Genomic DNA, 14,484 nt, shown 5'->3' on the forward strand with positions numbered 1-14,484 from the left:
ACAGACGCCATGGGTTGGAGCAATATTTCCAGAGGCATCCTTCTCAGAATGTTTATGCGAATTAAGCAAAACCCCAAAGAGTTCCATACTGAAATAAGTTTAAGAAATGTTTAAACAGTGCTTCATTGTAGCACTTCTCAGAGCGTTTAATGGGTACTGGGAATCTCCAAGAAGAGGCTATTATGTGCAGGTCTCCCTAATTTTATTTTTTAGGGACGTTTGTTCTTTGGAACATGATTAGGATTGAGTTAGGGACCTTAGAAGCAAATAGTGATTTCACTGTGCCAATGATCTCCGCATTGACTAATAACTGGCTTCAAAACATAAGGACTCTACTGCATTTTGAAGTTACTCTAAGGCTAATGAAGATTTGTAACTTCTGTCTTTGTGACAAAGACATAAGTCAATCTAATATGTCATTTGGGGAATTTGAGAACCTGTGCTGTGATCATGAGAATAAAAGAGATCCTGAAGCTGACCAAAGCTGGGGCTCTGGTCAGCAAAACTGTGTTTATAAAAAGTACTGTCAAAATAAATGTTAGAAACTCCGGACCATACAAGACCCTAGAAGCATCATAAAATAATATAAAGAAGAGCCCAGAAGAAGATTTAAGGAAAGATCCATGTCAAAATGAAACTGCAGGAACAGAATGTTCTTCCACTTTAGTTGCTGTCTCTAACATAAGTTAATCCCTAGTGACTAAGATATTTAGTTGCTGAATTGAGGAGAAAGTATAGTGTTATCACATGCAATTCTTATCTGTAAGATTATATCACAGGTGTTTTTACCTAAGATCCAAATCTTCCTCATGGAGACCTTCTATTACAAAATTGACTTTTGCTCTTTTTTTTCTGTGATGGACAGATCCTGCCTTCTCTGAACTCTGATTACTCCAAGAACCAGGCCCAAACCATCCAGCTTTAAATGATTCCATGCATATGTACTCTCCCCACAGGGTGTGTAAGTTCCTCTAAAGGAAGAACCATATCTTATAGATTTTTGTACATTTTTTTAAATTGAAGAATAGTTTATTTACAATGTTTCAGATGTACACCAAAGTGATTCAGTTGTATCTATATCTATTCTTTTTCAAATTCTTTTCCATTATAGGTTATTATAAGATATTGAATATAGTTCCCTATGCTATACAGTAAATCCTTGTTGCTTATATATTTTATGTATAGTAGTTTGTATCTGTTAATCCCATACTCCTAATTTAACCCTCCCCCCTTTCTTCTTCCATAACCATAAGTTTGTTTTCTGTGAGTCTATTTTTGTTTCGTAAATAAATTCATTTGTATCATTTTTTTAGATTCCACATATAAGTGATATCATATGATATTTGCCTTTCTCTGACTTACTTCACTTAGTATGATAATCTCTACGTCCATCCACATTGCTGCAAATGGCATTATTTCATTCTTTTTTATGACTGAACATTTCTTATAGATTTCTGGATCCCTAACTCAGTAACTGGCACATGGATAAACCATAAAATGTTCTTGCTGTACATCACTATCAGACACTTGCTGGTTTTATATTCCATAAAGAACGGGGTGGAGAAACAGATTGAAAAGATGTTACTCCTTAGAAAGCAAATACATAAACCCCTCCCACTTGACCTCAAATAGACATTTTTTTTAATGCAGAGAAAATGTGTACTCCTAATTAGGGAATACAGAACACAATGTGGACAGCTTCCCATAATTGAACTAAGCCTTATCTGTTTCATGGTGGGAGTCCAACATCTTTGTCCTCATTTTAGATAACATCTGGCTATTTGAAATTTTAGATTTACCCCCATGATTCATATTATGCTTTCCTACCAGGTTGCAGATTTCACATTCACCTTTCTTTCTTCTTCTCTCCCTCCCCTCCTCCCTCTCCTTTCTTTCTTTCTTTCTTTTTTCACCCTACATAAATCCAAATTAAACAAGCAAATGTTGGCCAAGACCTCTCTTTGCTGTCTCGTAGTGTCTGCCAAAGCTTCTGGGTAGCCTCACTATATACTGAATGTTAAGTTAGTTTTAAAATTGAGAGTGATTAGGACCCATTTTAATTATTTATGCGAAATCTAAAATGTCCACGGTTTAATAATGGACAAAGATACTCCACGTGGGAGATCAAGTTGACCAAGCTCTACTACTGTGCCCTACTCCTCCCCTAGCTCCACCTGTACCTGAGGGTTTTATTGCATTTCCCACTGCCACCGTCACTCCAGTCTTAGGGACTCACCACTCCATCTGGACAACTTTGGCTTAAATATAGACACAAGTGCCTTCTCCTCCAGATTCCTAAATACCACAGACCTGAAGAAAAAAGACAAAGGCCAATAACTGCACATGGACAGCTCCTCCTCCACACGACGTTCTCCCCAGTTCTATGGTTCTGAGCCTTTGCACATGTTACACACTGTCTGGCCCAAGTGCTTTTCCTTCCTTTTCTACTGTGTAACCCCCTACTCATTAGTCTAATCATAAATTACGCTTTATCTCTTTTTTGCAGCCTTTCTTGATCCCTTCTCACCCCTGTAGAGTTGATCATTCCCCTCTTTGTGCCCTCACTATACTCTGAATTAACTACCATTACTGCATCTTTAATACAGGATTATCTTTATTTACTTATATGTCTGCTTCCTCTGCCTAAAACAAAGCTGAAGGCTGGGGGCATGTTTTATTCATTTATATCCCTGGTCTAGTATTATGCCATTGTCTTCCATTAGTCCATTAATTAATTCACTCCTTTTATAAACATTTATTGTTGATCTATGGTGTCAGGCACTCCTCAAGGAAAGAGGGGTGCACAGAAGAGATGGGATCCTGGGTGTGTGGAACTCACATTCTAGGTAGGGGAGGCACTAACCTATAAACATATAAGTAAATCGCGTCTAGATTGAGAAAAGAGTGGGAGGGATGGAATGTACTTTGGATTGGGTGATAGGTAAGATTTACTGAGGAGGTGACATCTGAGCTGAGACCTCAGTGAAAAAAAAGGAAACAGCCATATAAAGATCTAAGAGGATAACACTCCAGGTAGAATGAGTAGCATGCTTGCTGAATGAAAACTTCTAGAGGATTAAAGAAGCATAAAAACACTGACTGACAAAGTAAAGGTTTCTATTTCTAAAACAGGTCACGTGAACCCAGGACTCACGGTCCTCAATGACATTCTAACTCCCAAAGCTGGCGCACCTTGGTCAGCACCCTGCCCTGAGATCCTCGCTGACTCTCACCTTGCCTCCCCCATGAAGGGCGCCATCTTCCAACCTTACACTTCTGGACATCACAGCTCTCAAGCTGGTGTTCTCAACCTGGGCTCCATGGATGGACTTTTAGAATCATATGCACAATTTTTACTGATGCTAATTTTTCAGGTCAAAGGATCTATAGCTTTCTCAAAATAATCGTTAGTCTCCAAGAAGGACAGAATCGGCTTGTCTAGAGTAAGAGTGAGAGATGGTCTCATATTTCAAGGAAGACCTCTTTATCCTATGTGTAAGGGTGTAGTATTGAAAACACAAAACAGAACAGCAATCCCAGAGCATCTATATAATCAGCATGACACATGGCATTGGAGTACAGGGCAAGTGAAAACAAAATGAACTGACTGGGAAGACTGAGCTTGTTGAGCAGTTTCATATAACCACCTTCACGATACCTTATTGAGAGTGGACATGCAAGGCACTGACCTTAGATGCCGGGGATTCAAGATGATTAAGTCCTTGCTCTCAAGGAGCAAGGTCTATGTCAGAGGCAGAAATAAGGCCAATGTCATGAGGACTAAGGGACTGAAGGGCAGGAGGGACTGTGTAAACAGAACTTAGAAGCTGAGAAAAGAGAGTCTGAGAAATCTTCAGGAGAAATGATATTTAAAGAAGGAAGTATTTCATCAGATCTGGTAGACAGAGGTAGGCAGTGAGGGGAGAATAAGTTTTAGATGGGAAATGGTATAAAAACCATAATGACTTTAACCTAGGAAACAATCCTTTGTTCCAGGAAGAGAGTGAGGCTGGATCTGGAAACCGAGAGGGAGACCATGGCACAGTCCCACTTGGTTGCTAATACCCTTGACTTCCAACCAAACATGCGTCACTATGTGGTTAACTTCAGGTGGGTGGGAAATAAAAGATCAGCAGAGGAATGGGCAAAATTGATAAAATAGAAGAAAATAGATACCTATTTCTGATACAGCCTGAAAATGAGTACAGAGAAGAGGTGGTGTGCATTCTTTCCCCCTCCTTTTGTTTTTCAGAAGTTGGAGAAAAATTAAGTCCAGATGTTTGGAATAGCTTGGCATATGGCAATGATAGAATATAACAGGTATGATATCCTTAGAGCCACAGAAATGCACAGGATGAATTGCAGTGAAATGATCTTCCTAGTTGCTGAAATTGTACATTTGGTGGAACTTTGAAAAGAGCCAGATTCCCCTCAAGGCCTTTCCAGGATGAATGAGATCCCTGGGGTCTATTCAGATCCTATCTCTACTATGAAATTCTATATAAATTCAATGGAGAAACACAAAGTTTCCCCAAAGCTGTTTCTTTGTTGTTATGTAACCTATTTCAGAGGTCACCAACTGCTTACCAGTCTCATGGCTGGGGAATCTTCATCTTGGTTAACACAAGAGTTAATGAAATGTGGAGGGCAGAGAATGTAGTTGAAATTTTATAGAATTTTAAGTACAGCAAAACGTTTGATTTCTAATTCTTTCACATGAGTATTTTTCCTCTTTCCCATCTTCCACGTGGTCCTTCTTCTATGTTTTCCCCTCAGGACTCAAGAACAAACCCTGTTGAGCTCTGATATAGAAATATTAGAAAATGACCTTCTCAGGACTAGGAATGGGGAAGAGGGCACAGATCTGGTGGATCTGGGGGAAGACTGAAAAGAGATAAAAAGGCCTTGGAGGATACCAAAAGGCTTTTGAATTTCCCTATCAGTTAGACATACTTACCTGTCTATAGATACCTCTGTGGTAGTTTTGCTGGTTCTGAAAGTGAGCCATGATCCTTAAACCAAGGCTACTCTCTCCAGGCTATCAACCCTGCCTAGAAACATTATGTTTTTTCCTGAAATGATATACTATCTCTCAACACTGAATTATCTCCAAAATTAGGACATTGTGAGTGTGTGGCAGTCACACCGAGCTGCACTTATGCAGTCTCCTCTCAGGTGGAAAAGACAACAGCGTTTGGCTCTATTATGAGGATGTTCTTTCATTATTCATCGTGGACAGACAAGATTCACGTCATGCATTCACACTTACCATGGGGCTACTGAAAGCAGCCTGTCTGGAATGAGGCACTTCGCTGGCTCCTTCTCCACTTCCTAGAGCAAAACAGCTCCCAGTAAGATGATCTGAGGACACACTTCCTAAGGGCCCATTGCGAACCATCCTGCAGCTGGCGGCCCTTGGTTTCGCCATATTGCTGAGGGAACCACTGGGAGTGTCAGGAGAATCTTCATCTTCAGAGGCAGCTTCCTGATAAGACTCTAACCTCTTGGCTGAGGGATAAAAATCACACTGGGTCATTCCCTGAGAGGAAACGCTTGCAGGTTGAGCATGTCAGGCATTTACTTAAACAGCTATTTCACACCACCTCCTCCCATTTTAAACCTGGCCTCCAAACTCCTCCAATACTGAGTTAATGGACTTACATCACTGAGAAAAGCAGAAGCAATCAGAGAGCAACTCCCTTCCCTCCCCATTGTCAAATCTACCAACCTATCTGCATCTGTAGCCAAACTCTCTGCCCTCCCTCATACTACTATGGATGAAGTTTCAAACACCAAACCCTTCACTGTGATCTGCATGCCCTTCTCAAGCACTTCACTCTTACTTAACAACTCTCCCCTCTTTTACTTTCACAGTCTCTCCTCAACTACTCTCATGGCTTTCTGTATCTCTCCACGGACACTGCTCTTGTCAAGGTTGTCAATGAGCTAGCTCCATGTTACCAAACCCAGTGACTGCATCTGTTCGTATCTTTTTTGAATTCTTAGCAATATCCAATATCCTCTCCTTTCAAATGTCTCTTTCGGTTTCTCTGATACCACGTGTACTGTTTTTCCTCCTGCTTCAGTGCTGCTACTTCTTAGTTTCTCCTGCTGTCTCCTCTTCTCCTCAGTCCGCAGATACTGGATGGCTGCAGGAGCTCCTTCCCTTCACTACCTACATACTCTTTCTTGGTGATGTCATCTGGTCCCCCCCCCATCTTTGAAATATCATCTCTGTGCACAAGACCCCCAAACCTATTCCTTCAACTCTAACCTCTAATTAGAATTTAGACTCAGACATCCAACTCTCTACTTGACATTTCCAGTTGGATGTCCACGAGGCTCTTTCAGCAGATATCTGCATGGCTCACCCCCTTACAACTTCAAGGAGACTTGAAGGAGGTAGCCCTTTGTCAATGAAGACTTCCCAGATCTAACCACACTGTTCATTACATGTCCTACCCCAGCACTTACCACCATCTACACATCATATACCTTATTTTTAATTTTTTGAATCATCCATTAGAATATAAACTCCAAAAGGGTAGGGAATTTTGTCTTTTGTTAATCTGATATTCCTAAAGCCCAGAGAAGGGGTTGATAGATACTCAATAAATACTTGAATAAATAAACAATGGACATCTTAAATTTGGTATGGTAAATGTAGACTGCTCCCCCTCTTCCTCCAAATCACCCCCTCCCCCGCAATTACTCTTTCTCTGGTCTTTCTCATCTTTGTAAATGGTACCTAAATATCTACCTAGCTATTTACACCAGAAATTGAAGATTCTCCTTGATTTGTTTTTCGTTCCCTACCCCGCCCCGCCCCCATATTCAGAGCATCACCAATAGCTGTCTATTATTCATCCAAAATATATCCCAGATATCTAAACTTCTCTTCACCTCCATTACCTTAATCCAAGCCACCATCATCTCCCAATTGGGCCAGAGCAATAGCCTCCTAACTGGCCTCCTTGCCCCTCTGTAATCCATTCCTAAAACAGTAGCTACAGTGATCTTCTAAAACATAAAGCAGACCAGACTGCTCCCTGCACAAAACTTTCCAGTGGCTCCACGGTTCACTTAGAATAAAATCTGAACTTCTTATCCTGGTGTACGTAACTCAAGATGATACGGCCTAGGCTGACCTAACTTTCTTGCCCCTCCTTCTTCTGCACTAAATCCAGCCTCACTGGCCTTTCTTTCTTTCCTTTGAATATTGCCAAGCTCATTTCGGTCTGAGGACCTCTATACTAGCTGGTCCCTCTGACTGGAATGCTTTTATCCCCGAATTCAAAGATCATGTCATTCAGATCTAGGCTCTGATATCCCCCCTAGAGAAGCTTTGCTCAACCATCCAATTCAAAGTAGGCTTCTGCCCATTCTATATCATATCACCCCATTATAATTTTCTGCATAGCACTTTTCACTATTTAATATTTTTTATTTAAAAATTAATTTATTTGTGACGATTTTCCCCAACAGAAGTTCTATGAGAGGAGGGGCCTTGTCTGTCTTGTTATATGTGCTTGTTTGGATCGCTAGCTGCCTGCATTCAGGCTAAGTCTAGCTACTGAATAAAGTATGGCTTTTGGCAAGTTAATTCATAAAATAAAGAATATTTGCATATGCTATTTATTTTAATAGTTTTTGTCTATACTTTTTAAGGACAAGGAGAGGCTAAGAGGCAACATGGTGATTCTGGGTTCTAGAACTAACTCTTCCAAAGACTAAGTGGCTTTTCAGCAAATCACTTGTTCTTTCTAGGCCTCTGTTTTCTTATTAGAAGAATGAATAATCTGGACTCAATGACTTCAAGATCCTTTCCAGTTCTGCAGTTCTGTAAGTTTCATTATATTCTCTGCCTAAAGAATACAGACTATTTCCCTGTATGACATTTCAGCTTCAAAAACAGATACACTTATTGCGTCCCAGACATTCTGAAGTTCTCCATTCTTACCTGTGCCTTTGCTCAGGATGTCCATTCTCTTCCTTTCTACTTACGTCAATCTTGCACACCTTTAAAGGCTTAGTTCAAATGCCAGTTCCTCACTGAAGACCTCTGTAACTGTACTGGCTCTCATCCACACCACTCATTGGTACCACTGTATAATTTCCATGTACTACTGAATGCTACTGTGTGTCAGGCATTTGTCTCATTTAATCACTGTAACAACCCTCTGAGGTAGATATTATTAACACCTTCATTTCAGAAACAAAGAAATCAAAACTAAGTAATTTTCCCCATCTCACAAAAGTGATACAGATCAGTCTTATAACAAGTTATATTAAAATCTACAGCCAGCACTATGAGTCTTCATGCTATATTGTTTCTAAATGTAGCCAAAAAAGTTAACATGTATTATTCCTTATTATTTCACATGGTCAATATCCCCTGCTCGATTTCAATGAGTACATGTTTTGTAATTTAAATAATGAGGAATGAGTAAATGAATGAGTAATGAATAATGAGTAAATGTATGAATAGACATATGAATAATATCCTTAGCATCAAGGGAAAGCTGCAGGGTACGGAGTTAACATTTATTGAGTATCTCCTTTTCATCAAGAACCTTGCTAGGTCCTTTATTATTTTTTTAAACTTTTTATTATTATTATATTTTCCCTTCCTTTTTCACACTTCCTCTAGCTTACTTTGATAATCCTTGGCCACCTGGCCAGGACTATTGCCTTTGATTGTGTGGGCTGTGCTAGGTTCTTTATATAAACAACTTTATATATAACTGTATCTATATATTTTGTTTTTATCTTTAAAATAATGCTATTGTAGAGACTAGAAACTATCACTGTTCCACTTGGCAGCTGAGAAAAGTAAAACAGTAAACAGTTTGGGTGGGTAGAGTTAGAATTTGAATTTGGGTTTTCATGACTCCGGAGTCAGTACAAGTATCCACTGTGTTATATGTCCTTAGCAGTTACTTGTATACAAGAGGTTAGCTCAGTGATTCTCAGCAAGGGGTGAATTTGTCCCGCAGCGAACATTTGGCAATGCTTGTACACAATTCGGTTGTCACATCAGGGGGAGAAGTGTTACTGGAATGCAGTGGGCAAAGGCCAAGGATGCTTCTAAACATCTTAAATAGCTCCCCATAAGAAAGAGTCATCCAGCCCAAAATGTCAATAGTGCTATGTTGATCAATCCTTGAGTAGCTAAAGAAATTTACGGATGATGTGATAGCATTTTAAGAATAAATAATTAGAATGCTACACAACATATATAAACATGAAGGCTATGTGTTAGGAATTTCCCATAGCCATCATTAGGGAACCAGTCATCGTGCAACTGTGTAATTAGTATAAGGCCAGATGGCTGATCTGTTACTATAGGACAAACTTGCTCAATAAGTAGAACTGCAAGAGGGAAATAAAAAAAGATCTGGAGTAACTCAATCTTTAATAACTTTGTGGAAAGCTATGAGAAATAAATAGATCAGTAAAGTTACAATGTGATTCAGAAAACATAGCTACTAAGAGCCACACTTTTAGACTCCGAAAAATTCTTTAAAAATTGGGTATGAGGTTTATTATTATGCTGATAAACAAAATCTATCCAAACGATCAAGACTTTTATTATGTCTCGTAGATTCTAGTTAGTTCCATGAATGCCTCAAAGTGGCAAAAGAATTCTTGCTTTCCAGCTCACAAGAGGAAATATACAAAGTCTGTAATCCTTCCTTTGTCTCAACGTAGGTACTACATTAGGTACTACGTTAACTACTTTATTTCTCTCTTATTTAGTCTTTCTCTTCTCTTCCAATTCCCCTCTTCAAACATCCAGTAACCTGCTCACAGCCTATAATTTACATTTATTTGATATCTGGAAGAAGTGAGCATGAGACTATGGAACAAAACATTTATCACACGTTTCAATGTGCTCTCCAAAGGGCCAAACACAAGGGTGAACAGCACAGGACACTCAGATAAACTTCTTTCAACTATATCATCCGCGTATCCTCAATCAAACATTTTGCTATGAACTAATCCCCCAAACATTTCCAGCATTCCAACTTTCACCTGCTTGTAAACAGCACACTCAGCTGAGTTTCTTTCAACTGTATCATCCACATATCCTTGACACAAAACCTTTTATTCTAAACTAATTCCCCACATTTCCAGCATTCCAGCAGTTTGTCCAGTATCTCCAAGCCCCAAGGTGATCAGTGCAAATCCACCTCCAAAACTGACTGCCTGAAAATCAAAACAATATGGAAAGAGAACACTGACCTTAATCGTACAGCACCTAAAAAGATATTTTTATGTTTCCGTGTCTGTCTCCCACATTGGACCATGAGTTCCTCAACAAACAAGCCTATTTCTTATTTTGACAACAATAATTATGACAATACTAGCAGCTAATACTTACAAAGAATTTATTCTGTGCCACGCTCTAAGTGCCTTTTCATGATTTATCTTCTCCTATCCTCTTAACCACCCCATGAAGTAGATCTATTACTGATCCTTTTTATTGTGGCCCAGAGAAATTATATAACTTGCCCAGGGTCACACAGCTTGCAGGCAGTGAAGATGGGAATCAGACTCAGGAGGCTTGATCCCCAAATCCTTGTTCTTGGAAACTACTAAATGATGCCACCATGTACATCAGATTCACAAACTGCATCATAAAAGCACTGTGTAGACACACCCAAATTGAGGGACATTCTACAAAATCCCTAAATAGTGCCCCTCAGAACTCTTAAGGTCATCCAAAAAAAGGAAAGGCTAAGAAACTGTCAAATATAGAGGCACCGAAATGATGACTAAGTGTTACGTGATTTCCTGGATGGGATCCTGGGACAGAAAAAGACCTTTGGTAAAAACTAAGGAAATCCCAATAAAGTATGGATTTCGGTTAATAATGAAGTATCAATATGGGTTCATTACTTATGACAAACGTATCTTAAGACTAATGTAAGATGTTAAGACAAGGGAAACTGGGCAAGGGAGCATACTGGAACTTTCAATAATATCTTTATAACTCTCTGTAAACCTAAAACTATTCTAAACTAAAAAGCTTATTATTAAAAAACTCTCACTAATCTTTTAAAGGAGTTTAAAAAATGTTTAATACACATATAAATCACGTGGGGATATTGTTAAATGAAGATTTTAATTGAAGCTTTAAAGAGGGGCCTGAGACTCTGCATTTCTAATACACACCTGGGTGTTGACGATGCTTAGTCCATGGACCAAATTTATAAGTTACAAGGTTTTAAAACAAGAAATGGTGTCATCAGATCTGTTTAGTTCAACTGCATAAGGGTAAGGGGTTATCTCCCAGCAGCAACATTTTATAGCTACTTTATTTATTTATTTTTGGCTGTGTTGGGTCTTCGGTTCGTGCGAGGGCTTTCTCTGGTTACGGCAAGTGGGGGCCACTCTTCATCGCGGTGCGGGGACCGCTCTTCATCGCGGTGCGCGGGCCTTTCACTATCGCGGCCCCTCCCGTTGCGGGGCACAGGCTCCAGACGCGCAGGCTCAGTAGTTGTGGCTCACGGGCCCAGCTGCTCCGTGGCATGTGGGATCTTCCCAGACCAGGGCTCGAACCCGTGTCCCCTGCATTAGCAGGCAGATTCTCAACCACCCAGCAGCAACATTTTAAATGGAAATATCTCCTAGTCAATTCTTTTGCCAAAAAATCCTGAAAGCTTGACTAAGTTTCATTTCAGTGAAAATAATGTCTCAGGGTTAAGTTCTGGGGAGAACTAGCCCCTATCATTACTAACTCCAGCATTTAGAGACAGTGAGAGACAGAGACAGAGAGAGAGCACATGCTTCTGTGTTTGTGAACATATACTTATTTTAAAACCATTACAGACAAGAGACCAGGAGCTCTGGATATATCTGTGGTAGAGAAGTGTTCAGAGGCAAAGGCAGCACCTCGTAGAGGTGGTGTATGTAACACTCCATGGCTCACAAACAGGCATCTCATCAATTACAGTTCAGTCCAGATGGCATTTAATTCTCAGTCACTCAGTATCTTCCCAGCACGAGGGGCCACAGACAGAAGTACTCACTGGGCAGGAGCGTGTATATTCAGGGACAGGGGTGGGAGAGGGCTGGTATTAGCACTCTTAGATGCTACAAATACAAAATTTAAAACCCAACAAATACAAAAAATAATGCAGTGCTTCCCGCCATATATTTTGTGAAACATTGCTTCTGTAAGATACTTCTCAAAAACAGGGATCTATAATCAGATAATCTTGGAAAATACTAATCTCACAAATGGACACAGGGGTTTACCTACAGTGATGTTCACTGCAGCACTGTTTGCCACAGCAGATGACTGTTGACAACCTAAACTAATGGTTGGTTAGTTACATAAATTTTGGCAATTATTACAAAGCAATATGGCATAACCATTAGAAAAATAAGGAGAGAATGGAAAGGCGATCATGATGAAGTCTTAAGAAAAATGGTTATAAAAGTCAAAGTACACTGTAATGCTATTTTGTTTAAAAAACATACATATTAATGTTTACAGGAAAAAGACTCAAAAGAAATGTGCTAAAATGTTAATAGAGGTCCAATCAGTTTGGTGGGAGGTTTTTGTTTTTTTTTAATTGGGGTATAGTTGTTTTACAATGTTGTGTTAGTTTCTACTGTACAGCGAAGTGGAGTTCCCTGTGCTATACAGCAGGTTCTTATTAGTTATCTATTTTATACATATTAGTGTATACATGTCAATCCCAATCTCCCAATTCATCACACCACCACCAACACCCACCGCTTTCCCTCCTTGGTGTCCACACATTTGTTTTCTTCATCTGTGTCACTATTTCTGCCTTGCAAACTGGTTCATCTGTACCATTTTTCTAGATTCCACATATATGCGTTAATATACGGTATTTGTTTTTCTCTTTCTGACTTACTTCACTCTGTATGACAGACTCTAGGTCCATCCACGTCTCTACAAATGACCCAATTTCATTCCTTTTTATGGCTGAGTAATATTCCATTGCATATATATACCACATCTTCTTTATCCATTCGTCTTTCAATGGACATTTAGGTTGCTTCCATGTCCTGGCTATTGTAAATAGTGCTGCAATGAACATTGGGGTGCATGTGTCTTTTTGAATTATGGTTTTCTCTGGGTATATGCCCAGTAGTGGGATTGCTGGATCACAAGGTAATTCGATTTTTAGTTTTTTAAGGAACCTCCATACTGTTCTCCATAGTGGCTGTATCAATTTACATTCCCACCAACAGTGCAAGAGTGTTGCCTTCCCTCCACACCCTCTCCAGCATTTATTGTTTGTAGATTTTCTGATGATGGCCATTCTAACTGGTGTGAGGTGACACCTCACTGTAGTTTTGATATGCATATCTCTAATAATTACTGATGTTGAGCAACTTTTCATGTGCCTCTTGGCCATCTATATGTCTTCTTTGGAGAAATGTCTATTTAGGTCTTCTGCCCATTTTTTGATTGGGTTGTTTGTTTTTTTGATATTGAGCTGCATGAGCTGTTTATATATTCCAGAGATTAATTCTTTGTCCGCTGGTTCATTTGCAAATATTTTCTCCCATGTTGAGGGTTGTCTTTTCATCTTGTTTATAGTTTCCTTTGCTGTGCAAAAGTCTTTCAGTTTCACTAGGTCCCATTTGTTTATTTTTGTTTTGATTTCCATTTCCCTAGGAGGTGGATCAAAAAAGATCTGGCTGTGATTTATGTCACAGTGTGTTCTTCCTATGTTTTCCTCTAAGAGTTTTATAGTGTCCGGTCTTACATTTAGGTCTTTAATCCATTTTGAGTTTACTTTTGTGTATGGTGTTAGGGAGTGTTCTAACTTCATCCTTTTACATGTAGCTGTCCAGTTTTCCCAGCACCACTTATTGAAGAGACTGTCTTTTCTCCACTGTATATCCTTGCCTCCTCTATCATAGATTAGTTGACCTTAGGTGTGTGGGTTTATCTCTGGGCTTTCAATCCTGTTCCATTGATCTATATTTCTGTTTTTGTGCCAGTACCATATTGTCTTGATTACTATAGCTTTGTAGTATAGTCTGAAATCAGGGAATCTGATTCCTCCAGCTCCGTTTTTTTCCCCTCAAGATTGCTTTGGCTACTCAGAGTCTTTTGTGTCTCCAAACAAATTTTAAGATTTTTTGTTCTAGTTCTGTAAAAAATGACATTGGTAATTTGATAGGGATTGCTCTGAATCTGTAGATTGCTTTAGGTAGTATAGTCATTTTCATAATGCTGATTCTTCCAATCCAAGAACATGGTATATCTCTCCATCTGTTTGTATTATCTTTAATTTCTTTCAACAGTGTCTTATAGTTTTCTGAGTATAGGTCTTTTATCTCCTTAGGTAGGTTTATTCGTAGGTATTTTATTCTTTTTGTTGCATTGGTGAATGGGATTGTTTACTTAATTTCTCTTTCTGATCTTTTGTTGTTAGTGTATAGGAATGCATGAGACGTCTGTGCATTAATTTTGTGTCCTGCAACTTTACC

At 39.3% G+C, this 14,484-nt stretch overlaps 1 protein-coding gene across 5 annotated transcripts in view; it reads right to left on the reverse strand.

Moving 5' to 3' along the window:
- ATP10D (ATPase phospholipid transporting 10D (putative)) overlaps positions 1-14,484 on the reverse strand; it is a 142,764-nt gene that overhangs the window by 44,440 nt on the left and 83,840 nt on the right. For all 5 annotated transcript variants that reach the window (XM_007180753.2, XM_057547005.1, XM_057547007.1 and 2 more), the window contains one exon: positions 5,270-5,508. In XM_007180753.2, coding sequence (XP_007180815.2) covers positions 5,270-5,508 — 239 coding nt within the window. The remainder of the gene's footprint in view (positions 1-5,269; positions 5,509-14,484) is intronic.

The sequence above is a fragment of the Balaenoptera acutorostrata genome, chromosome 5 (assembly GCF_949987535.1).
Source record: "Balaenoptera acutorostrata chromosome 5, mBalAcu1.1, whole genome shotgun sequence".
NCBI lineage: Eukaryota > Metazoa > Chordata > Mammalia > Artiodactyla > Balaenopteridae > Balaenoptera > Balaenoptera acutorostrata.